At 32.6% G+C, this 27,312-nt stretch overlaps 1 protein-coding gene across 1 annotated transcript; it reads left to right on the top strand.

Annotated features, from left to right (window-relative positions):
* Positions 1 to 128: 128 nt before the first annotated feature.
* Positions 129 to 26,951, top strand: LOC128989235 (uncharacterized). Its single transcript, XM_054411107.1, has 12 exons — positions 129 to 270; positions 7,186 to 7,248; positions 8,008 to 8,094; positions 8,894 to 9,054; positions 10,016 to 10,121; positions 15,233 to 15,321; positions 15,498 to 15,564; positions 18,275 to 18,358; positions 18,594 to 18,667; positions 21,158 to 21,271; positions 22,035 to 22,119; positions 26,480 to 26,951. Exons 1-12 carry the CDS (start codon positions 129 to 131, stop codon positions 26,590 to 26,592), a joined length of 1,185 nt encoding a protein of 394 aa, XP_054267082.1. The 3' UTR covers positions 26,593 to 26,951.
* Positions 26,952 to 27,312: the final 361 nt, after the last annotated feature.

Here is a 27,312-nt window from a genome sequence, read left to right as displayed (position 1 = left end):
TTATTTTAACAAGAGATCGCGACGTCATGGAACCGGAAATTCCCGGCGTGCGAATGACAAAACACGACCCAGATGTGAACTTGACCCGGTCAGCGCAGCGTCAGTGCTGCTAGCGCTACAGGCGGAGGATGGTGTGTACTACAGTGTTGCTGGTCCTGTCATGGTCCTATGTGCCGTTGGTGGTGTTATGTTGGCCGACACCCTCACCACTTCCTCTGCTACCCCGACTGTACAACGCTACGTCTAACCTTCTACAAAGGACGTCTAGAGGTAAAAAAAGACACTTGACATACAAATAAAGTATTGATATTAGAGTACGGTTCACTATTTAGAGCAATTAAATTTTAATAATTAAATAGGTAAGAGAATCCATGAGAGGGAGAGGCATACACTTTTTAAATATTTTAATGACAGATGTATTTAAACACTAAGCTCATTGTCATTATCTAAATATACAAAATGTAAAAGAAAAAGAAAATATAATCTAGTTTTTTTAATCTAACTAAGTTCAAAGTTGTAACATACGCTATGTTTCATCGTTCATCATCTTAATTGATTTGCTCATTACTTGGGTAAAAATTTTAGTAGTTGTAAAATATTTAGGATCTTATTTTCATTTTCGTAACTTCTCTTTCACATTCGTTTTTTTATCCTTTTGTTTAAATTCCAAAATTATAACTTCTCTTATTATGCTACTAGAGTTATGTGTTAATATGTGCTTTGCATACTTCATTTTAGCGAATTTCCCATATAGGGAATAAGCTATTACCGTAGTACTCATGGTAAGACCTGGACGCGGGACCGATTTTTTTTTTCGTTTTGAGGTCCCTAGAGGCCAAAAACACCATCCGTTCAAATTCATATATATATATATATATATTTATATATTTATATATTTATATATTTATATATATATATATATATGTGTCCGTCAGCACGATAACTCAAGCAAAAATGATCCGATTTTGATGAAATTTGGTACAAACATGTAAACGTACGTTTATTCGAACGAGTTCGCGATCCAGCATGATCGGACCATGGGAACGGGGGTTTACGGGGGGTTTTATGGGGTAAAAATAGGTTTTTCCCATTTTTGACCCATAAAACATAAAATTTAGCAATTTCTTTCCGAACCATTTTGTAGAGCTTAAAAAAACAAATAATTTAGTATATTGAAGCGTTATTATGCGCCTAATGGTTACGGAGAAAACTCCAAAAAATTGTAAATTTAAAATTCCCATGTTATTCTTATGGAGAATAAGTAAACTGTTGTAGTTTGCTTATTTGTGAACATATTTTGACCAAATTTGGAAAATGTTTTTATTTCTTACTAACTATTCACATTTTACAAAAAAAAACAGTTTTACCCTCCCTGATGCAGTAAACCTAAGTACTTGTTAAACTAATTCTATTTAAATCAAGAATAAATGTTATATTTTTAAGTAGACATTTCAGTGTAAATCCAATCAGTGAAATGGAAATTCGCTTAGTCTGCAGGTTTGCTGCGGCGGGGGTATTTTAAACGTTCAGTTGTTGGATTTCACCACTTAAATACGGTACGTTATATAAATCGACATTGCATTTAAATTTAAATGTTTGTCAAAAATAAAATTAGAACAATCTTTGCGGTCAATTTTTATCTTCCGCGTGTTCTAGCGAATTTCTCAAACAGAAAATTAGCTATTACCGTCTTATGGTACAACTTAGACCCGGGACCGCTTTACTTTATAGTTTGGATGTTCCCAGAGGCTAAAAAACATAGTTCAAATTCATACCTATTAATTCGAAGGAGTTCGCGAACCAGCATGATGGGATATTGGGGTGGGTCTTTGATATGAGAATGGTGTTTGTGGTTAAAAAAGATTTGTCTAATTTTTTCTCAAAAAATGAAACTTTGTAATTTTGAATCTAATCCAATTGTACAACTTAAATAACAAATGATACACCGCATTCAAGCGTTTTTGTAGCTGCATGGCTACACATATAACTAAAACAACATCGAAACTTTAAAATTCTAATTTTATTCTTATGAAGAACTATTTTAGTTTGCTTGTTTATGGACAAATCTTGATTGGAAAATTCAATTATTTTATTCCAATCTAAAAAAAAAAAAAAAAAAAACTGTTTACTATCTTTCCTGCAGCAGCAAACCTAAGTACTTAAAAAACAAAATGTTATATAAATTGGGAAGAAATCTGAAAATTTTAAAGAAATGTTTTAGTGAAAATCGTACTAAAATTGACAATTGATAACAAAATTGATGAATAAACGAAAAATCCAAACTCACTAATACCAGATTGTGTTGCTTGGATAGAGAAAACATGTTTGGTAATTTTAAATAAAAAATAAAGCCACAAGAGATGGCATGTTGTTGCGGCTAAGTAGGGTAAAATTAATCAGCGTGGTTGCTACAGAATGGAAAAGCTGATGTGTGCAATTCACGTAGTCATTAATTTACCTCATATGAGCAAAGGTTCATCGTTCTTTTGTTCAACAATTTTCAAGCGGGCGATTCGTGGAACGTACATTTAATTTGTTATTCTATGCCAATTATACGTAATTTTAATTCATTTTTATGAATTATTGCACTGTGTATCTTTAAACCTTCAAACCTAAATGTTTAAAAGAAGCGATATTGGTTAAGACATCTTATATAAGCACTCATCGGGCTCTTTTTAAATCAACAAATAAAAATTGGAAAGCAGTAAAATGATATTTTGGCTAGTTTTTATATCGATGAATAGTTTTTATAATTAATCGGTGGTTTATATTGAAGTTAGGGTTTCTAGTTGTTAAAAGCCACAGCAACTGTTTATATTTTACAAAATATTTAGTTATAATAGGCTATTTTGTTTTTTAAGTACTTAGGTTTGCTGCTGCAGGAAAGATAGTAAAGAGTTTAAACATTTAAAAATTGCATTATAAGTAAACTTGGAATTTTCTATATTAAAGGGCAAGCATGTTTCTTATAAACCTTTTTCCTCAGCTCGTGTGCATTACAGGGAAAATCTACGCACACTGTTAGAGAGATATTTTCCTTTAGATGTGCAGAATCCCTTTATAAATTAAAATAGGGTAAAAAAAGCCCAACAAATAAATTTTAAAGAATTACCTTATTGGTTGCTATGCTGGTGACGAAATAACAACGAAATATAAACAGAAATTCAAAAGAAATTGAATAAATTCCAATCACAATATGTTATATTTCAGCTTGGGGTGAAAATAGAGAAGTAAGTACATTACATATTTTTGGTCCGAGCTGTCGACCACTGGACGACCTTTAGTTTTATATAATGCCCATAAACTATACAATGATTATTGATTACCACAATCCACAACTCATGTTTTGTTACTATAAAAAATGTACATAACGAAAACACCTTTAATAGCAAACTACTTTTGAATTGTGGCTTGCTTTTGCTACTGTTTCCTTTTTACTTATTTTTTCTTTAAACAAACAGATTGATTTACGTACATACATTATTAAACTAGTGAAAATAATAGTAAATAATTGACTCATCTGGTATGGGTAAAAGTAGTATAAATGCTTAACTATAGTTCGGCCGCTTAGAAAACGACCTGCCCGCTAATGCTAAACCATATAAGACATATTGTCAACAACCTCCAAAACCGCTTATTGTTTTTTAGACCATGTTATTTTCTGGAACACAAAATGGTCATGATATAAGATTTGTAGCACGGATTGAATGATGAAATATTCTATTTAATTTCGTCTTCAAACAAAATTTTTCTGGAGTACACCGATGAAAACCTAGTGTACAGTAAGGAATTGACGATGGTCAGATGAATAAACAAATCAATAAATTGGCCAGACATATGCAATTTAATATTTTGTTGTTTATTTATAGGTAAGAAAAATATTTAAAAATCTCAATTAAATGTAGTTATTATAATTGTAAAAACTATTATGCCGACATAACATTTTGTATACAGTTTTTATATTCAAGTATAGAATAAATAGTTGATTATTCACAAAGCTGATTAATACATTAGTAACTACTGTTTTTAGATTTGTAGGTACATACATCAAAACTCTTAATCCTGATCCTAATTTAACAATGAACACACGTGTCTTTATATTCTGAGGTAACAAAAAAACTCATTCACAAAAATTATAGTTTTAAATTCATGTCGTATTTCAAATCAAATTGTGTTTATTACAATAGGATCACAAAGCAAAGTTTATTATCAACGTAAAAAAGAAGTAGAAGAAAATAATTTAAAATTAATAAAATAAAATATATACAATTGAGTTAGCATAAAAGTTATTGACACACATCGACTGCATAGTAACGATCTTTATTTGACAATTTTTCACAAATACAGTATAGTGCCTTATTTATAATGCTATGAGGAATATGGGGAACCATTAAGTCAAATGATTATCGATTTGAAGTGACCTTAGGACTACACAATATTCATACATTTAGGAACGATTCAACAACCTTGAAAACTCGAGAGTTCAGTAACCGTACGCAAATTGAGATTCTGAGTACTGATCATTATAAATGGGCCTGGAGAAAACTGGAACCTGTCATTTATTTGGAACTCGCACCTATCAACTGATCACTTGTCAATTGAAACTTGTTTTAGTTATTTTGTTTTTCTTGCTATCTCTCTTACCATTCATTTGGTTGATAACATTTATTCCATTTTTACTAATTTTTTTCAATCACTATTGGTATTTTTTTTCGCAAGGAAACTGTTCAAATCGTGATCTTTTTAATATCTAACATAGATCTTTTGTTGATATTATCATTATTCCAATTACAAAATTTATCTGGGTCCAAAATAGATTTCGCTTGAAATCAAACCAGTGATTTCCTTCTAAGTAATTTTAATTACCTTAGTGAATATTAATTAATATTAATCTTTTAGCGAATTTCCCTATATGGAAGTAGCTATTACCGTAGGTAGCATAGTAAGACCTAGACTCGGGACCGATTTACTTTTTCATTTTGATGTTTCCAAAGGCCAAAAACACCATCCGTTCAAATTTTTATATATGTGAGGTCTTTTTATATATTATATAAGAGATCGAAATGCATAAGTCTTTAAAAATATTTAAATAAGGTACTATGGTTTATTTTTTATTAATATAAATATTAAGTCCGTAAATGCGATAACTTGAGTAATGTTTGTCCAATTTTGAAGAAATTTGGTTTAAAGGTGTAAGGTGGGATACACTTAAATGATTTCGCGAACCAGCATGATCGGGTCATGGAAACGGGGTTTTATGGGGGAAAATGGTTTTTCTAATTTTTGACCCTCAAAAATTTCTCTTCAGACCTTTTTAAAGAGCTTTAAGAAACACATAATTTAGTATTTCAAAGTGTTTATGTACGGTTATTGGTAACGGAGAAAGTTTAAAAAATTGTAAATCTAAATTTTCCATGTTATTCTTATGGGGAATATTGTAAAATTTTGTAGTTTGCTTGTTTATGGATATATTTTGACAAAACATGGAAAATTTATTTATTTTATACTATGCTATTAATTTAATAGTTTCCTCGTAGTAACCTAGGTACTCATTAAACCGAATGTTTTTTTTTAATAGATTTAATTTGAAATTAATTCAGACAAATGGAAATTCGCTTGGTCGGCAGGTTTGCTGCGGCAGGGGTATTTTAACAGTGCATGGTAAGTGCAAGTTACGCCAAGTCATATATCATTTTATGAAAAGAAGAAAATGTTCAAATAAAAACGCTTTATTAATAATTATTATTATTGGATCATTATATCTTAATTATTCAGAATATAATGAAAAAATAGTGTTTTTATTATGGAACATAGAAATAACTAGTAAAATAACCACAACACCTAGGTAACTAGTTTTTAGACCGTAAGTTTAAGAATCTAAAAACAGCAAGATGTTAGGTCAATCTCAAATAGTTACTGAAATATGAGTGGTTTTGCAAAGTACTGCATTTATCCACCCTAAAAAACTTTGGTGGGCTGTAGGGGAAAAAGCAAGGGGGTAGGGATGGGGACTTTTGGCTAGAGACTTGTCTACATGTTAGTAGTCGATGGGAAAAAAATCCACCCTGATGGTATTTTTTTGTCGATTTTAGGAACAGATCTACAGTATTGGATTATGAGGGGTGTATACACATTAATCGAAAAGAGTATTTATCCAATTAATTGTTTGAATTGCATTTTTTAAATCAATGGCTTATTATTAAGGCATCATATATACGTACAAGATAATCAAATAAAAATGTATACTATTAAGTCGATGTTTACCAATTAATTTTTTTGTAAACTCATTATTGTCTTCTATTTTTTGTGTTGGGGATAAACTGGTCTGATTTGCTATTTTTATAAACACAAGTTGATTTAAAATATGTCATGAATTTTCACTTTGATTATTTTTAACAACTTTTGTTGAATTTTATTTCCTAAGTCTATACAGGGTGTTCATAAAGGGGTGTCACAAACTTCATAAAAAAAGTTACTATAAACATAGGTCAAAAAATTGCGTTTAGTCCCTAGCCGCCATTTTGTACTTGTATTTATATCTCAAGAATTATTCAAGTTACGGAAAACAAACTTTGAACTTACATTTATTGTGTCGAGAGACAATAAAAAAATAGTGTGATTGCATTTTAAATCAACAAAATTTTGGCCATTCAAAATCCTTAGACTAAAATTCCTAAAGAATGGATACCAAGTTCAAAAAGATCGATTGAAGAATACCTGAAATATCATGATTTTTAGTTGCAAAATGGGACAAACCTGACTAGCTTAGCCTCATTTTATCCCATTTTACAACTAAAAATAGTAATATTTCAGCTATTCGATCTTTTTGAACTTGGTATCTTTTGATAGGGAATTAACAATAAAAAATAAAAGTGTTCCTGTTTTTTATTATTTTTTTTATTATTTTTTTAGTTTTTGAAAGTTGTGACACCCCTTTATGAACACCCTGTAGATTACACGGCACACTTAAGTGTATAACAAAAGTAAGCTTGGTAGGCGAGTGTTTACCAGAAATCAGATCGTCACCTTGAAATCAGTTGATTCGATCCCAAAATTAATTAAGGAGCTTGGTAAATCTGCTAGTTTTATTAGTTTTAAGTGATTTTACTCTAGTTTTGTTGCAGTAGGGTTTGTATATTGATTATTTGTTGTTGCACTATAGTTAATTGTTGTATTTTGTTTCAGTGCTCAACTTCTTCCCCGTACCTGTCAGCGAAGAATGTCTAGCAGACGACGGCCGAAGATCAGGTACGGTAACGTCAGTAAAAGCATAGACTGACTCTGACAGCAGTACTGTAGTTAGCATAAGGTCTGGCGTCCACCGCTTGGAGCGCAGTGTAGTTACGTATCTCGTGCGCCGCAACTAAACGGCGTCCCTAGCGGTGGACGCCAGAACTTAAGCTAACTGCAGCACTGCTGTCAGTGTATATTTAATTCCATATGTCTATTGTAAAAGTCTTAAAATGTTCACATAGTTTATTTCGAACTAGATTAATAACATGGGATGATATTGCGCTCAAGTTCATTTTGTCTTTTATCGGTGGAAATCAGTCGATTTAAATAAATGAATAATTATTCGTGATGTCATATTAGATGGTTTACATATCTACATAAGTAAATTAATGCTGATAAATAGCAGGTTACTGCAGGTTAATAGCAGGTTAATAGGTTACTAATTAATTATTAGAAGACGAAATGAGCTGATACTGACTGAAGTCAGACATTTAAAATCGCAAGGAAATCACTCTAAAGACTAACATGAAAACCCTAAACATGAAAAAACAATAGGGGATGTTTCGAATATTTAATTATTTCATTTCATTTCGAATATATATCTTTGGGAAACGGCCATTGAAAAAATGGTACACACCCGAAAAGTCTGATAGTATTTTTATTAGTTGGATAACGCCATCGCGGTTATCTCTTGGTCATCAAGGTTAGGCAGTCTACTTCAGGAGGTCAGGTGAGAGCACATTTTATTGGACTCAAATGTGTTTCGACTTGCAGGAACCTGCATGAACACGTACGAGTGCCGGATACAAAATGGCCAATCCCACGGACCATGTGCGTTGGGCTTTGGTGTCTGCTGTGTCTGTAAGTAGAACGTTTCCAGTAACTAGAATATTTATAACCCAGAAACAACGTAGTTTTGTAGTTAAACAACTACAATGTAGCTTCAGTTTTAAGAATTTCCTTTCAATTTACAGTGTTTTTCAAAATACGAGTGTTGTTGTCTTTTGCAAAGCTTGACTATGAAATAATGTTTAAGTACTCTTACTCCTTAATTGCATATTGTACGTATTGTGTCCATCTAGAGAACGATGTGCTTCATCTAATTTAAAGAAATATAACATGTGCAATAAGGTACTGTAGTGGTTTTACAATAAGAGCAGAAAATGAAGTTTTGCAGGCTCAAGATCGTTTATTGAGCTCAAAATACAGCAAAGAACTTGAATATATCGAATGTTTATATCCTCTGAGGTACAAACATGGGTTTCCCTCACTAGAAAATAGAGGATAAATTCTGCCAAATATTTACAGAGAAAATTCTATAAAATTTTAAATTCCCATGTTATTATTAAGTTATGTAGTGAACTGTAGTTAGTAAACGGATTTACTGTATTTTGATCAAATTTGGTAATTTTTTATACCAAGATATTAACATTTTGCCAAACAAATTTATAACATTCATTGTATCAGGAAACCTAAATACTCTAAATACTCATTAAACGTTATGTTGATAGGGAATAAATCTGATTTGCCAAGGAAATATTTTTGTGACAATCCAATCAGGTGAATGGAAATTCGCTTGGTCCACACTTTTATAAAAATTCTCTCTAACAGCATAAACATTTAGCTCAAACATTTAGCTCATAACACCTTTTGGTTTCAGTCACGGCAACGTGTGGGGACGAGATAGTGAACAACATCACCTACTTCATGAGTCCAGACTTCCCTAGTCTGACCAGAGCCAACCAGACTTGCTCGGTCAAGGTGAAGAAAATGGACGCAGAGATCAGCCAGATACGACTAGACTTTGTGCATTTCAACCTGGTACGGTCTAAACTGTAGCAACTAACAATGTGTAAACACTGAATAGAAAGTAGTTAGAATACACAAATTATCGATGACATTTCGTTTTTGGTTTCTCAATTTTGGAAATTAAGGATAGTTCACCTTTAGCAAGTTTCTTTTCGGAGATATTATTTCACCAGTGAATGTCAAATGTTCCTAGTTGTACTGTATTATGCACCTACACTAAATTGCAATACGGTAGTCGTCTTCCACTTAAGACAGTATGTGAATCAGTAACTCTTCAATATCAATGCGGTTTGCGACCTAGTTAAGGCACATTTTAAAATCATTCTAAATATTGGCGTTTAGTAGGCAGTTGTAGAGCCCTAGGGAGAAAAGGGCTGCTTTTATAAAAAACGCACGTATAAAAAATGGGCATTCCTGCTGCAATGGAAGAAAATACTTTTTATGATCACTAATATATACAGGGTGTCCAGCTTCAACTAGGACAAACTCCAGCAAATAGTCCTATGTGCCAAAATAAAGAGAAACTCAATAATGCAACTTTTCCAAAACCACTTTATCAACCGGTTATCCTCTATTTTGTGCTTTTTACATTAACAACAAACGACACCAAGTTAATAAAGATCGGGTAAAAACTAGCTGAGAAATTACAATTTATGTTGTAAAACTAGGTAGAATAAGGCCTAGTCAGATTGCACCTTATTTTCCTAGAATCGTCATATTTCGGCTATTTTTTATTTAATCTTTTTGATCCTGATAAACATGTTTATGTAAAACGCAAAATGTCAGATATCTGGTTGACAAAGCGATTTTGGAAAACGTTTCATCCTCGATTTTCTCTCCATTTTGACCCATACAACCATTTCTTGGAGTTGTCCTAGCTGTATAGTTATATTTCCTCCTTAATATATTTTCTTTATGGTGTGTTTAGCTTGTTTTCGGCTTGTTTTGTTTATCACCACTGTTGTAATCGCAGGGTCAGCCAAACAGACAGACCGGTGTGTGTGATACAGACGTGTTCTACATGTTGGGCGGACAAGGCCGATCAATGTCCATCTGTGGTCAGAACAGTGGTCAACACGGTAAGATAACATACAAGTATCTACACTAATACTGTACAGGACGTACACCATCGTCAATGCAAGTAGGCATGCCTGTACAATCCCGTTGAATCTTAGGTCGTGCATTAATTGCGCCAAAGAGTTCGTTAATTGCGCCAAGCCCTCAATCCCAAAAATGTTGCGCCAAGCCCAAGTCAGGTAGGGGTGAGTTTCCGGAAGAGGGAATGTCCTTGTTTACGTGTCATCCTAACCTAACCTAACATAACCTAACCTACTCAATTATACAGTCAAATCGGGTGGCTCCCTGGAGAAGTTGGTGCAATTCAATACCCGACTACCTAACTCAGGTCCGTTGGCGCAATTAATGCCCGCCCGAATCTTACTCTTATAGAGATGACTGTTGAATTTCCCAGGATGGCAGTTAGTTGTTGAATTTTAATTCTCCCCAAAGATGGTTGAGACGCATCCGAAACATCGACCGACGTCTTCTTAAAGGTCGATGGCTGTAAAGGCCCGGGTCAGTCCTAGCTAGACGAGGCTCAGGAGATAGGCTCCATCTTACAGACTACAGTATAGTATAGTCATTTCCCGAAGACCAAGCTGCGATCGGTATGTCTACTTATAGATAGTTTAAAATCACCTTAAATATTTAATTTCTTGTAACTTTTTACTTATATAACAGTATTTAATTTTTCAATAGTTTATAAACGCTGATTACATGATAATTATGAACCCACTGATTTTTAAACCACAAAGTATCCGCACTAGCATAAACCTGAGTAATTAGACTCCTAACCCAAATAAACTCTACCAATTGTCTGTGTTCATTGCAGTATACAGTTGTATACTGTAAATGGAAACATGCAATGAAGCCACCGATAACCTGTGGAACTAAAGGTTTCAGTTTAATTGTTTGTTTAAACTTGTATGCCTTTGTTGATGAGAAAGCCTGTCATTAAAAGCAGTAACCACAATTATTTGTTTTCCCTAGTTACTACATTGGGTGGAAATCAATATATCATTTTGTTTGGACAGCTACTAGTGGTTTTGGTCAAGACAAATTCTATTTATGCTACAGTACAAATTAATGGCTAGTTGCTATAGTTGATTGGAGGACTTTGGATTTTTGCGTTTTAACACAATCCTCCAATTTGCTATTAGTTTTACTAGGAAACAGTGCAAACACGAGTAGAGTTCCATAGAGGACCTGCGAATATTTTCGGCTTAAATATCAATATTTATCAATTATAATTTGTTTTGTATTAATATTGCATCTCATTTAGTTTTAAAATATAACTACCAACCAGCGCCACTTGCTTCAAAATAAGCATCCCGATTGTTGTACTTGACATATACAGTAGTTGATATAAAGGTGAACACAATAGTATGTTTTCTGTGCTTCGAGGCATCTTAGGAAAATAAAATTACAATGAATACTAATTAAATTCAATAAAAACACAATATACAGAGTGTCCCGGAACGCTCTACCAATATTTTAGGGCATTGCTCCTGGGTAAGAAACATACCTAAATATCATATTTAAATTGTCCGGAAGTCCTAAGTAACTCACACAGCCGCCATTTCGTTTTTTAGTTATTATTTTTTTTCTAAAGAATGGTTAAACATATGAAATTGAAACTTTGCACAAACATTTATGACAACTAGACAAAGCTAAAAAAAAATTATGAAGATTTTTCAAATTCATAAAACAAAATGGCGGTCATTTAAAATTTTTATAAAATCAACGGTGTTTGAGCTATTTCAGAAACACAATTTTAAATGACCGCCATTTTGTTTTATGAATATGAAAAATCGTCATAATTTTTTTGTAGCTTTTTCTAGTTGTCATAAATGTTTGTGCAAAGTTTCCATTTTGTATGTTTAACCATTCCTTAGAAAAAAATTAATAACTGAAAAAAACGAAATGGCGGCTGTGTGAGTTACTTAGGACTTCCGGACAATTTAAATATGATATTTAGGTATGTTTCTTACCCAGGAGCAATGCCCTAAAATATTGGTAGAGAGTTCCGGGACACCCTGTATATAACGTAAGTAATTTTCTTCTTTACATTTTAGACAAATAACATTACAATATTTTACTCGAATTCCCTGAACATACCATGAAAACACAAAATCCTCCAACAACACAATATCTATAACTTAAGTAATTTTCTTCTTTATATAAAAAATATTACATAATTTTACTTGAATTTACTGAAACATCACCAACTACTACAGATAACCTTATTTTCGTATGGATCCATACCAGATTTTATTATGGCCATCTGTTTTGATAAAAACAAATGTAAACTTGAAAAAGTTCAGATGATTGACAACAGAATTCAGCAAAAACTATGAAATTTTAAAAGCCTATAGGACGAAGGGATTTCACAGGGTATAATCCAAACCCGCAAAAGACACATCTAGAGCATAAGAGTTTATAATTGATACCCAATATGCAAAAAAAAAATAAGTCAAGAGAGTAAATAATAAAGTAAATAAGTAAAGAGTAAATAAGTCAAATAAGTCTTAAAATTGCATCCACATTCCATTAAGACCATAAAATACACAGTTTTCCACTTTTCAAGTTTGCCGCCATTTTGGAAAATGGCCGCCATTTTTAAATAATAGAATTAATATTTTTATCGAATTTTATGGACTTTTTGGAATGTGGATGCAATTTTAAGACATATTTGACTTATTTACTCTTCGCATTTTCGCTATAAACCTACTTAGGAGCTGCATGATGTAAAATGTATACCAGAAGTCATTTTTCCATAGGCTGTAACTCCTAAACAAGTGGGAAAATCATATTTTAACTGCCACAAAAAATAAAGGAATGTCCCCCATTTACATTTTTCTCTAATTCTTACCGTTTCCGATATCCCAATGGTGGCCTCCTTGAGTATAACGATATCTAAACCGATAATATATTACAGGTTCTCTGCGTAACTGTACCCCCAAACCCTAGCCTTGTTACCATCCAACTCCATACTTTTGTTAGGTACAAGTACTGTAGAGTTTTGATTATGATCAAAAACAGTCGTGGCAACGTCGAATAGTCAGAAAATTAATGCTAATGAAAACCATTAACATGTAAAAAATGTTGACATGATTATTTTATTATTTCGACATTCGAGACTCTATACTGTAGCATAATTAATTGCTGGTCCAATAGTAAAACGCATCTATTTTTGGAATCAACCTAGAATCGGAAACAATATCCCGATCCTATATCGAGGTAAAATGTGATTATAAGGTAGTTATGCTGCTATTGTGATGTACATCATACGATCTTTCGATACTAGACATCCCATTTACATGGACTAGTTGTAGCAATATTAGTGTTCAAATTGACAGTTGAAATAGCCTTTCACAAGCGTGTTCTACTATTAAAATTCCGTTTTCTATTGGACATCGATACGATAATTTTTATACCATAAGATGTTTTGGTTTGTTTTAGGCTTTCATACTTAGTCCTAATGTTACTTAGTTAAAAAGTTAAATCACTGAAATCAGAAATCGAAAGCTGCAAAAGTTGTCAGAGGTTTAGTTATTTTACCTACGACCGTTTTTAAAAGTAGCCGTTTGCGTTTCAGTTCAGTTCTTGGAATTGAAAAGTTTCACATAAAAGCACTTTTTACTTTCATAACAGCATAGTTTTACTCATAACACCACAAGTAACGGACCAATCAAATTGTAATACTTTATATACTTTTCGATTTGAACTTCAACTAATCAGCTGTTCAAGCCAATTTAATTGTTGAGTGGTGCAATTAGTGTTTGGTACAATGCTTCGTTGCAACACTGTCAGTGGCAATGAGAGGTTATAAACGAAAACATAACCTCTCTTAGAAGTTATGAGTAGTGATTGTTAGTAATTAAAACACTGTCACAGGGTAGAGTAGTGTACGCAACCCGCGTAAATAGTGTTAACGAAACGAGTAATTTAAGGTACGAGCCTTTTATATCGTAGTGTGTATTGTAAAACTAACATAGGCTGCTTCTTATTCATAGGTTCTCCCCATAGATAGTAAACTGATTAATTGTGTTCATATGTCTAAAAGCATTACGGTTTACTGTAAAATAAATAATAGGGTAACCAAAGCCTTATGATTTTTATCGAAATTTATATTTTTAATATAAATAATGTTCATTATTATCATTATGTCATGGGGACGCCACCTAGGTGAAAAATATGAGCGAAGAATGAGTGTAAACGGTAGTAGTTATGAAAATAGATTGTAACTTTTGGGAACGTCAATTTATGACTTATATCACAATTTTATGTCTTAATCGTATCGAAAATGTGTGTGTAGCCAAGAGGTTATAGTGCAGTCAAAATTTGGACATTAGATTAACAGGACTACGTGTTCAAACTTTCCTGGCATAAATAACAAGACAAAAATAAAATAAAATGATTGTTTATAATCCTTTTTAAGTTAAGTCATCAGTGAATTGCTATATTTATGTTCTATGAATAAAAACAAATCTTGAACTTCACAAGAATACATGTATATAATGTAGAATTAAAAAGACACAATACAACTGCCTGGTCAAACATGTATTGTAATACCAAAACGGAAGATAACTTTAAGCTTTAACAAATACTTAAGTTAAAATTGAGTTATTACACCATCACCAAACATTTATCATTTTTTTATTACAGCAAATTTTGAGACCAAAAGGAATAATGTTGCCTATAAAAGGGAGGTCCTAGTAATCACAAGAAATCATGTTTATATTCTGTTTTTGGTCTCTTTATATTATTTATCAGAAATACCAAACTGGTATTAGACTAAGAAACAACTTTATATTACTTAAATGCTACGAGTATTTCGTTCGTGAATGATTTTCCTTATTGAAGTAAATTTCCCGATATTATTGTTTAACAAAAACAAAGACAAAAAGAAAATAAAATGATTTCTTTAAAATCCTTTTTAAATTAATTTTATCCTTTTAAGATCTTTTGCTGTTTTATTGCTAGGAGGATCCTTTTAGAAAGTAGTTTGCTCGAATTGCACATTCAGAAAACCTTCCGTGCAGAATCTTCGTAGGCAATATGGTAGCTAGTCAATAATTAAAGTCACTTATGCTTATGGAACTAACAAGTTTATTTCCCCGTGTTTCAGTGTATTACGAAGTGGACAACAACTCAGACACTGTAGAACTCGTGATGAACCTCACTGCAGCAAACCTGTTTCGCCTCTGGGAAGTTAGGGCAAGTAATTAGAATAATTTAATTAGCGACTAATTTCAATCTTCAATAAACATATGATTGTATGTATCTGTAAATGCTAACGACTCTGTTTGGAAATTAAAAACCTATTTTACAGATTTCTTTTGGCAAGCTGTAATTAATTATTATTTTTGATATTCACATTAACTTATTTGCAGATTTCTCAAATTGAATTTGGAAACAGAGTTCCTGCAGGGTGTTCTCAGTTCTACCAAGGAAAATCAGGTATGTGGCGTCAAATAGTTCCAGTTTTACTATTTTAGAAATGGTTTTACTATTTTTGGAATAGTTATTTTCTGTAAAAAAAATTGAAACGAAATATTTGTCATTAGTAACCACCAAGTTAGCTCAACACATCTCTATTAACGGCCTTACTTTTTAAATATAAAACTAGTTGCTCTGCCCGTGCTTCGCTTCGGGGTGAGAATGCAGAACAGAATAATTCGGTTTTATTTTAAGATACTATAATATACTATGAGAAACAGTTACAACACACTTACCAGGAAACATATAGGCAAAGGCTCAATCCTGCTTATTGATTATTTAGATTAAGATATCTTAATGTATTACAGTACTATAATTTTATATAGTGTATAGCATTTAAAATATATGCAAAAGTATAATTCATTGACCACATGGCACCAAGAAACAATTCTCCTTTGTAAACAAATTAAATTAAATAGCAGAATAACAGCATTTCTGACAACAGCTGGAGTTTCATAACAATGTTTGTTTCCCATGATAATCTTATGGAGAAATACGAAACTTTAAAGGGCCCCAGGGCCTCACTCTCTAATTATTTCATTATAAAAAAAGTTTCCTGCACAACTTCACGTTACGCTCTTTCCAATGACACCAAAAACATGTCAATCGGTTCAGTAGTTTCGGAGGAGTAATTGTCACAAAAAATCTGCTTGCGTATTAAATAAGTACTAGAGGTCGTCCAGTGGTCGAAACTCGACCAAAGATTTGTAATGTACAGACTTCTCTATTTTCACCCCATACTGTAAATAAAACATGTGATTGGAGTTTCTTCAATTTGTTTTGATTTTTCTGTTTATATTTCGTTGTTATTTCGTCACCAGCATAGAAACCCATAAAGCCCATGTTAATTTTTTTCAAATTTCAAATTCTTTTTTTGTGCTTATTTCTGAGCCTATTTTAATTTTTAAAGGAATCCTGCACACCTACAGAAAAATATCTTTCTAACAGTATTCGAAGATTTTTCCTGCGATGCACATGAGCTGAGAAAAAAGGTTTTAAAAAAACATGCTTGCCTATTAATATATAGATAGATATATAGATTGTACCAAACCTTATGAAATGAAACAGTTAATTATCTTATAGTTAGTTTATAGTTAGTTATCTTATGAAACCTTTATCACATTTTTCTCTTATACCAAACCTATAGTCTAAATACTCTTAAATAATGAAAGTTCATAATCACCTTATCAAAAAGAATACCCAAAAAGTCAGCTAGCAAAAAACAACGCCAGGACCACATAAGGGACGCACCAGCCAGGGCTATACGATATTTTACGTCAAAAACAAGGGAAATCATTTTTATGGAAAGAAGGAAGAGAATCTGCTGAAGTCGGTAGACAGTTCCAAAAAGCCTTGGAATATACTTGACGAGGCATGCCAAGATAATTGTGGAAGAAAAATAATTATTGAACTATTAAGTCACGTTAAAAATACTTTTGCCAAGCTATTCTGTGATATGAAAAATGTACAACACTATTGTTTAGCCTTTGATAGTTTTGTTTTTAGCGAATTTCCCATATAGGGAATAAGCTATTACCGTAGTACTCATGGTAAGACCTGGACCCGGGACCGATTTTTTTTCGTTTTGAGGTCCCTACAGGCCAAAAACACCACCCGTTCAAATTCATATATATATATATATATATATATATATATATATATATATATATAATAAGTATGGTTGTGATTAGGGCTACTACTATATTAATAATTGGAAACATAATAACATTAAGTACTCTTTTAAATTCATTTGTATTAAGAAACATGTCGTTTCTTAATTAAAATGAATTTAAAAGGGTACTTAATGTTATTATGTTTCCAATTATTAATATATATATATATATTTATTTATATATGTGCCCGTTAGCGCGATAACTCGAGCAAAAACCATCCGATTTTGATGAAATTTGGTACAAACATGTAAACCTACGTTTATTCGAACGAGTTCGCGAACCAGCATGATCGGACCATGGGAACGGGGGTTTATGGGGGGTTTTATGGGGTAAAAATGGGGTTTTCCCATTTTTGACTCATAATACATAAAATTTTGCAATTTCTTTCCAAACTATTTTGTAGAGCTTAAAAAAACAAATAATTTAGTATATTGAAGCGTCATAATGCACCTAATGGTTACGGAGAAAATTCCAAAAATTTTAAATTTAAAATTCCCATGTTATTCTTATGGAGATAAGTAAACTGTTGTAGTTTGCTTGTTTACTGTATTAACATATTTTGCCCAAATTTTGAGAATGTTTTTATTTCTTACTAACTATTAACATTTTACATAAAAAAAAACACTTTTACCCTCCCTGTTGCAGCAAACTTAAGTAAGTGTTAAATAAATTCTATTTAAATAAGGAATGTGATATTTTTAAGGAGACATTTTAGTGTAAATCCAATCAGGCAAATGGAAATTCGCTTAGTCTGCAGGTTTGCTGTGGCAGGGGTATATTAATATTTTTTTTATTCGGTGAATAAATAAACCCCTGCCCTGACGCACAATTCTAACGCATAATTATGTTTCATTTCTGCTGTGTCCAAGGAAAAACTGCAATTCTGACCTGAAATACAAAACTAGAAAATCCTGTATCTTAATTTACTCGAGGTAAAGTTATGTCTTGCATTGTTGATTCACTTTACAGTTGTAAAAATAATGTTATATTTTTTTCAGGAATTATACAAACAATGAACTACGCAATCAACGGACGCCATCTTGCTAACCAAGACTACAATATATGCGTCCGGTCAGAGGAAAGTGAGTTAATAAGTTATTCTCTTTTATAATTAATTATCTTTTATTAAGGAATTTAATTTAAATTACGTCTCGAATGTTGTAATACCACCATTCTAAAATAATGAGATAGTTTGAATTGATAATAATTATTTTAGTATAAATGTTAACCTTTTTTACACTGCTTATAGGGTATGGTTGGAAATGCAATTTTGTTAAGTTAATTTCCTGTTTAACAGTATCTTTTTTCTGATCCTAGACGTTTGTTCCATTGTATACGAACCTTGTGATGACAACTCCTTTAAAATTGGACCTTCCATATTGAGCAACGACATTGGAACTGGAGGGATGAGCCCGGCGATCTTCGCAGGTAAACATTGAAACAAATTCGTGAAAAAGTGCATACAACAATCACTGCCAAAATGATGCATGCTCTTCAAAATAAATATTTGATTATTGGAGGAAAACTTAAATTGATGGGAATGTAAAACTTGTTGGTTGTTACAATGAGTATTAACAGATAACGAATAAATAAATACGGTAGGAAATTAAAATTCGGTTAAAATAAATTCATAAGTGAGTTTCAGTTACAACTGTTTTTTAGATTGATTCAAGTTAGGAGTAAACCAAACAAAAATTCTCATCACTACAAAAAAAATAAGATTCGTTCTAGGAACGAAATAAGAACCAGTTTTTGATATCGTAGTCAGAAATCATACTCTTAAATTTGGTTTATAGTTTTACGATTTTATCCTTTAGTTGTTCTTTGATACACCTACTGTATCTATAATCTATTTATATATGTTAATGATAGATTGTAAGATTGATGAGATTAGACTTCCCATGTAATGTAAAAATTTGAATAAAAAAAACGTGGTGCAATCTGTTGAGATGGTCGCCTACTAATGACAATTCTGTGTTAAGTGATAAATCAATCAGCTGTTTGCTATAATACTGCCTTGGTTTTAATTAATACAAGATGTCCCTCCCGTGTGCCCCACCGCTGATATAGGCACCCCCAAACGTAAACACAACTGAACACGATTTCATAAAAGGATGGTTTGTCTAATTGCAGTATCCTAGGTCAATGTTGACGTTGTGTTCAATCTATGTCATCCATCTGTTTATCTTTGTATAAAACCCGGCTGAGGTTGTGGTGGTAATTTAAAATTGTGATTCCTGATTATTCTTGATCTTCTTTTTATGACATCAATATTTCCGGGCCTAATCCAAACAAAGTTAAAGCAGACAAACATTAATTGTAAACAAAAAGCTACCATGAAGAATTAAAACATGTGAACATTGTTAATTTTCTATTCTTTCCTTGAAAAGTGGAGCAGTAAAATAATTTGCATTTATCCTTTTCATTAAGACTCGTGTACAGAGCCTCGATTTGTACTGTGGTTTAATTAATTATGGTCTAAACTATTTTAAACTGTGGTCTAATTATCTCTACTAATCTTACTTATTTCCTATAATCAATGACAAAATAAGAGTAAATTAAATAACCTCATAGTTTCATAGTTTATATTTAACCAGCTGTTGGTTAAAACAAATTATATTGCTCTAAAACAAATCGAAGATTACAAAGATTGCTTTAAAAAATAATTTGAACATCCTAGTATTTTACTATGTATATTTAATTAATCTGTCATCCTCTTACAGAAGAATTGAACGTTTAAATTATTAGCATTACACATAGTATAAATAAGTCAACCCTAAGTATGTCTTTACATTTTTATCCAAATGCTGAATTTGTGACACAAAAGCTGAATGTTTACATCTGTTATGTTAAGCATATTATTTTATGCTAAAAGCTAGTTTAGAATCTTAGCGTCGGCTGCTAGACTTTTTTAAAATTAAAACTTAATTTCTAAAAAACTGGGACCCTAAACTAAAATTATGGCTTCGACATTCCCTAGTTCTCAAAATTATCTTTCTTTCAACACAAAAATCATGAAAATCCGTCGAGTGGTTGATTCAGAATCGTGAAATAAAAAAACACTGTTTCGTTTTAATATTATATAGATTTAACCATAGACTAACCAACTTTAACCCAATTCACTAGTAAACTCTGGTGAGATGGTCCTGAACTTCATCTATTTTCTTGGCTTCAAACTTTCATATGAAATGGGAAGTCTATTTTACTTAATAAAAGATATGAAAAACAATGGATGGTTTATTAACATGGTTGAGAACGAAACTGATTAAAAGAAAACAAGTAATATAAATAGATCATAACAATTAATAAAACATATGTTTTTATCTTAAAATGGCAGGAAGTAGAGAGTATACCTAACAATATATAACACAATAAGGGGTTTTCTCCGTAATATCCCTTTTTTTAGCTTTTATTAATTTATTTTAACATCCTTATTAGTTCATTTAGCGTTAATATACATAGAATAGACAGTTGTTCTTGCTTTACAATATTTATTTGGTTTTCTTTATTGAGTACACTGGTTGATTTACAAGCCAGTACCAAAGTTCCTTTTTCCTTTTAGGTTTTTCATGTGCTGTAAGGGAGAATTTAGCATTTTGCAGTCAATATAATGGTATATTACCCTACGGAATTTTGTGTTGAAATGAAAGGAAGTTTGTTGTCTCTAGCTGCTGTAGTATGGTGCTTGTCGGAATCCTGATTCCTAGGAAGATGCTTGCTTGTGTACAGACGTTCATGAATGTAGAGAGCTGGAATTGTTATTAACTCTCTAGTAAATGTATTGGAAATTTCTAAAACCCCTTTAAACCTGTGCCAAAAATCATAATTGAAAGACACACTCAAGCTAAAAGTAAAACATGTCTACAAGAGATTTCATTGTAGATCCTGTTGGGTCCGGGGCTGGACCTCTCCCCCTGAGTGACTCCATGGCAGCAGCAGCTCAGGGTTGTAACGACAGGGTCATCATGCCTTGTGACAGCGAGGACTTTCTGACGGTAAGTTGAGGTGGGTTTACCTAGCTCCGCATTTTGTGCGGAGCGCTCTGCGTACTGTAGACCTCTCTCCGCACAACGCAATGCGTTGCACGGTTGTGTTTTCCTAGCTCTCAGCAATGCGCTGCAAAGGTAGCAGTTGTTTGCTAACAAGTAAGTGAACATGAACTCTTGTCCTCTGAGTAGGAAAAATAGCGTTGTTGATGTTATAAGAAGAAGAAAGACGATATTGTTGGCACCAAGTTCTTCTTGTCAGTGTTTTTAAACTGCTTATCGGCCATATTCCACAAAATTCTATGACCACCGGCTCGATAAGTCGTTGCATCACTACGGTAGAAAAGGGGAAAACGGAAAACCAATCATAACCAATACATTCTCTCTTTGCTCCCTTTCACCTATCAAATCGTTTTATCTTGCCTCTCATCGTCTTGTTTGTTGGTGATATTGTTTTTAATTTTAATTCCAGAGTCATTTTCGTGACATTCAGGGTGAACTGAAAGTAGGTGCAATCGATTTTGAATATGTTTATGAGTCAAAATAAAATGAAAATACTTACAGGACAATCTATGTAATACAATAAATATTGGACTTGCTGACATGTGTTTATGAAAGAACATAAACTAATTTTTAAATACAAAAGTCCTATTGCTGACTTAATCGAGTACAAAAGCAAAACCTGGCGTCTGCGGCCCCCTACGGATAACAATAGCATTAGAATGTCTGAAATTGTCTAATGAAAGATGCCAATTAAGTGTTGTTGTTTTAGCCCCAAGGAGGTCCTGGGATATGTGACCTGCTTCACTGCGGGGACACCCTGTGTACGCCCGGGGTCTCGCCTTGTAGGATAGAGAGTGAGTAGAGCAATGTAGCAATGTAGCAATGTAGCAATGTAGCAATGTAGCAATGTAGCAATGTAGTAATGTACAGTAACCTGTAGACACCCAACTAAACAAACATAAAACAACAAAAAATCAAAATGTCAAATATCTTGACAAAACATTTTTAAATATCTTGTTCCTACAGTTATAAAACAAAGCGGGGTTGCTTGTACTGATTATAGCACGAAAAGTAGTTAATTGCTGCATTTACTTACTGTACTTTTGCTGCACTAATTTTCTTTGCCACATTCCAGTATTATAACCAAACAACACAAAAAGCGTGTTTCTATTAGGCACGTAATCCGTGTACGCTTGAAAATATGTTGGCAACACTACGACAACGATTAGCTGGGGCAGTGTTTCCCATTTCGTTCGTTGGATTTAACCTAACCAGCAACGTGTTGTTTAGTGTTACACATTATATTTTTAACCGACTTCCCCACTACCAACAAAAGGAGGAGGTTCTCAATTTGTTTGTGGCGATGTTTTTTTTTTTCTATGTATGTTCACCAATTTCTCTGTGATTCTTTTACCGATCAGTGTGGTTCCACCACCAAAATAACCAGGAGGGTTTCTATTTGGTACCTTATATATTATGTTTAAGTATAATATTAGTTTCGGTGAAAAATTCTGAAAACCTTAAATATTCAACATTTATTTTGTTTACATCTGTGCAGATTGTTTACATTTGTGCAGAGAAGGCAATAAATAATAATAACATTCCTACAGCTGTTAGTTGAAACCATTTAAATGAAGCTGCAGACAATTCTTCTCATATTGATCAATAAACTATTTCTTGCCATGGAGCCTAAATGAATTACATTGAGAAATGCATTTTCTTTTGGTTACTATAAAAAATGTATTTTAACGTTTGACCTGATTTGTGTATACAGTCAGTGCATAATCGTCAATTGTCTTAAAAGTGTTAAATATTTTAATTACTAATATGCATTTGCAGATGTGGAATGTTTATTGATATTCTCTACCCAGTTACTATATATCAATACTATTATGCCTGCTTCGGAAAGTCCTAGAGGGAGATGATTTGCAATTTCGACTAGGCTATATCTTGATCAAACAAAACCACCAACATGGCTTGCACCACTTTTAGCTGAACCAATCTTTCATATACATATTTCATTTGCAGATGTGGAATGTTTATTAATATTCTCTACCCAGTTACTATAACCTCAGAGTAATTACTCTGAGCTATAACCTACATATCAATAAAAAGTCAAGACCCCCCCCTCTAATATTTTTCCAAGTAAATATACAGAGATATCCTTTTGGTGGTCGAGCAATCTTAGCAGGAAGTTTCATTTTATCATTTTGAAATTTTTGAGTGTCCCCCCAAAAGGGGGGATTTGGGGGGCAACTCAAATATTTTAAATATAAACCCCCTTCAAGTGACACCTCATTTTGAAGTGTTTACAAAAACTTAAAGAATGGTGAAAACTAGAGGTCGCTATCCCTTCTCTATCCAAAATGGTAGCCCGTCAAATGTTGTGGAAAATCAATGGTAAAATTTTTAATATTGGCTGTCATTTTGGATAGAGAAGAGATAGCGAGCTCTGGTTTCCACCATTCTTTAAGTTTTTGTAAACACTTCAAAATGAGGTGTCACTTGATAGGGGTTTCTATTGAAACATTTTCAGTTGTCCCCCGAATCCCCCCCTTTTGGGGGACACTCAAAAATTTTAAATGTAAACCCCCTTCAAGTGACACCTCATTTTGAAGTGTTTACAAAAACTTAAAGAATGGTGAAAACCAGAGCTCGCTATCTCTTCTCTATCCAAAATGACAGCCAATATTAAACATTTTACCATTGATTTTCCACAACATTTGACGGGCTACCATTTTGGATAGAGAAGGGATAGCGACCTCTAGTTTTCACCATTCTTTAAGTTTTTGTAAACACTTCAAAATGAGGTGTCACTTGAAGGGGGTTTATATTTAAAATATTTGAGTTGCCCCCCAAATCCCCCCTTTTGGGGGGACACTCAAAAATTTCAAAATGATAAAATGAAACTTCCTGCTAAGATTGCTCGACCACCAAAAGGATATCTCTGTATATTTACTTGGAAAAATATTAGAGGGGGGGGTCTTGACTTTTTATTCACCCTGTATAATATTTTCCAAAGGTACTATACGTGTTAACGACCAATTTTTTTACTTTTGAGAGATTGTTTAGTGCTGGTAGCTGAGGAATAACTTTCATATTGTTCCAAAAGGCTTGAGACGTTACTGTATTTCTTTTTATAAGGTAGAAGTACACCGATTGCAGGAAACGATGATGTCTGACATTTCAATGTATCTAGAAAAGACAATTAGTTTTTCATTAGGCCTAATATAATGGACAACTCTTTCTTTCTTAAGGAATATGTAAACATGTTTATTTTCATACCCATTGATTATGTAACCTGAACAGGTGACTCAAGCAGTTTTAAAATAATGATTGTTCTGTGGAACTTTTGATTGTTTCAAACAGTTTTGCTTATCAAAAAACCTCAAGTAATTAATATATAAAAAATTATACAGTCACTAAAAATCATGAAATAATTTATTTTTCTAAAAAAATACAACCGACTTCAAAAGCTCTAAAAAGAATGAAATAATTTCAATAAAGTAAACTTTTGTATTAGGCAAGCTCACGTATTTCAAGTCGGCGCGGCTCAAACTGCAAATATGATTGAAATTAAATATTGTGTATGTATTTTGAAAATCAATAAATTGTAGCTGGATAACATAAATATATAAAAAAACATACTGAACTGTTTTTTTTATATATTAAAGGAAATATTTTCTTGTATTTTATGTTTACTTCAGAATAAATGCATTATGAAAATAACACACACAAATGATATGAATAGGAAAATAATTTAGTTTGATATTATGATAGGGAAAAGAAGCTAGTTTAGTATTAAAACGTTACTTTTCCAAGTTAGAAACATTTAAATGCGTTATAATCTTTTTAAAGATACTCTTTAATACCACTATAATGCCGATCTCTGATTACGGTAATAAAATAACACTTAACGCATAACTATGAAAAAGACATGCAGATTAACACCTTTAGTTATAGATAGTCGCCTGCAAAATGGACACCCTCTTTCAATTTTGTATCAAAAATCATCATAGAGCCGCGCCGAATTAAAATACGTGAGCTTGCCTAATACAAAAGTTTACTTTATTGAAATTATTTCATTCTTTTTAGAGCTTTTGAAGTCGGTTGTATTTTTTTAGAAAAATAAATTATTCCTACAGTTACTAAAAATCATACATATAATTAGTCTTTCAATCACTATACAACACGTTTTTAGGTTTGGTTAAATCCAAGTTTTGAACGAAATTGGAAACGCTGCACCAGCTGATTGTAGTCGTAGTATCTTTAAGTGTTGCCAACTTAATTTCAAGCGTACACGATTTACGTGGCTAATAAAAGCACACTGTTTTGTGTTGTTTGATTGGAATACTGGAATGCGGTAAAGTAAAATGAGTGTGGGAAAAGTAAGTAAATGCGGCAATTTGCGTCTTTGCGTGCTATAATCAGTGCAAGGATGATCACTTTGTCAGGTAACTGTAGGAATAATAATACAGTAATGTTTACGCGAGCGCAACGTATTCTAATCCGCGCAACTTCGCACACTAGTTACACAAATAATTATTTCTTATTGCTGTATGTTCTAAAAGTTTCTGAGGTTGAAGTAGATTTGATCTTCGGGGAGTGGTACATAATACTAGTTTCAAATGTGTTGCAACCATCCATATTAGTTGAAATCTGTTCGCTTCAAACATGGATCGTTGCACCTTTGGTCAGTAATTTTGCCCATAAAGTGACGCGTTCATGACAAAACACCTGCCAAGTTATTGCACTGAGATTAAACTAAGAAGCTACTGCTACTGGCCTAAGATCTTGCATACATTTGAAAAACCTTTCCTGCTGCAACTGATAAAATAAACATTATTTTAGGAGAATTAACCACATATTTAATAAGTGTACGAAAATCAAGCTGGTCGACCCCGGAGACAAAGTCCCTATTTTCCTTTCACATCTTAAAATATAATAGCAAATAACTAGGGTAGACTTCCGTATCTGTTGGCACAAACAACCGAATAAAATATCGATCGATATATCGATGTATCGTTTGGTTAGTTAGGTAAGGTTAACCTAACCTAACCAACCAAATTGTATATCGAATGAAACAATTGAATAATCGATATTTTCATTCGGTTGTTTGTGCCAACAGATACGGAAGTATACCTAATAACTTATGACTAATTAAAAATTATGTTACACTATGATGGACTTGTAAATTTTCTTTTAATTTTCCAGGTAGCATAAAACCCTTCAATATCAAGATACAGTTTGGTCCAGGACTGAGAGCGGAGAACCCTGAAGACAACCTGGGAATGTGCCTGAAATATGAACAAGTTCCTTGTAGTTAGGTAGAAGTAGGCAGATAGTATTCGAAAGTGGAGAGAAATGCGTAAAAATAACACAGAATTGTAATTAGTACTGTTGTTGTACTACCAAAACGAACTGTTATTGTAAATTGACTATATTTTAAACAAATAGTTTAAAAAAGCTTTGATTTGCTAGATGTGCTGCACTCAAAGGCCTCTCAGGCTCATACCAATGTCCCACCAACTTAAAATATGTAAAATTGAAATTGCTGTCACAATATGTTTCATCGAGTGACCCATAGACTTACTGTGTATAGTCAATGATTATATCCAGCAACCCGAAGATTAAAACGGTTTGTATTATTATTTAAATTTTACATTAAAATATAATTGAACGGCTAATAAAAACCCCCTTTACACTTGTATTGTTTATTAAGTTTACAAACGTCTGAGATCTGGTTTTAAGGAGGGGGTGGGTCGTCAACATTTACCCCTAATATTATAACCATCTAATCAAGAAGCAATGATAAAAATGATCTTTTTGAGTCCTTTTTGATAGCTGTACATGGACCATATGTTGATAGTTTATTGTTTAGATCATGAATCCTAGATATAGTTCGATGTGAAATGTTCCAAACCGGAATCTGATTCTTGAATTCTCTTTGAACTGTGCGCGGGTCAATAGCGAAACCACAGTCGACAGTTTTTTTCCATTTCGATATTTATGGTAAAACCTGACACCTAACAGCAAAATATAACTCT

The sequence above is a fragment of the Macrosteles quadrilineatus genome, unplaced genomic scaffold (assembly GCF_028750875.1).
Source record: "Macrosteles quadrilineatus isolate MER2022 unplaced genomic scaffold, UCM_ALF_1.0 Scaffold_3__2_contigs__length_128488019, whole genome shotgun sequence".
NCBI classification, from domain to species: domain Eukaryota; kingdom Metazoa; phylum Arthropoda; class Insecta; order Hemiptera; family Cicadellidae; genus Macrosteles; species Macrosteles quadrilineatus.
The sequence above is the reverse complement of the archived record's forward strand: the minus strand, read 5'-3'. Positions and strand labels throughout refer to the sequence as shown.

Coding starts and splice junctions, on each gene's coding strand:
- LOC128989235 (XM_054411107.1), top strand. CDS start 129: ATGGTGTGTACTACAGTGTTGCTGGTCCTGTCATGGTCCTATGTGCCG. Junction 9,055..10,015: donor ACTTTGTGCATTTCAACCTG/GTACGGTCTAAA, acceptor TTGTAATCGCAG/GGTCAGCCAAACAGACAGAC. Junction 22,120..26,479: donor CTCGCCTTGTAGGATAGAGA/GTGAGTAGAGCA, acceptor TTAATTTTCCAG/GTAGCATAAAACCCTTCAAT.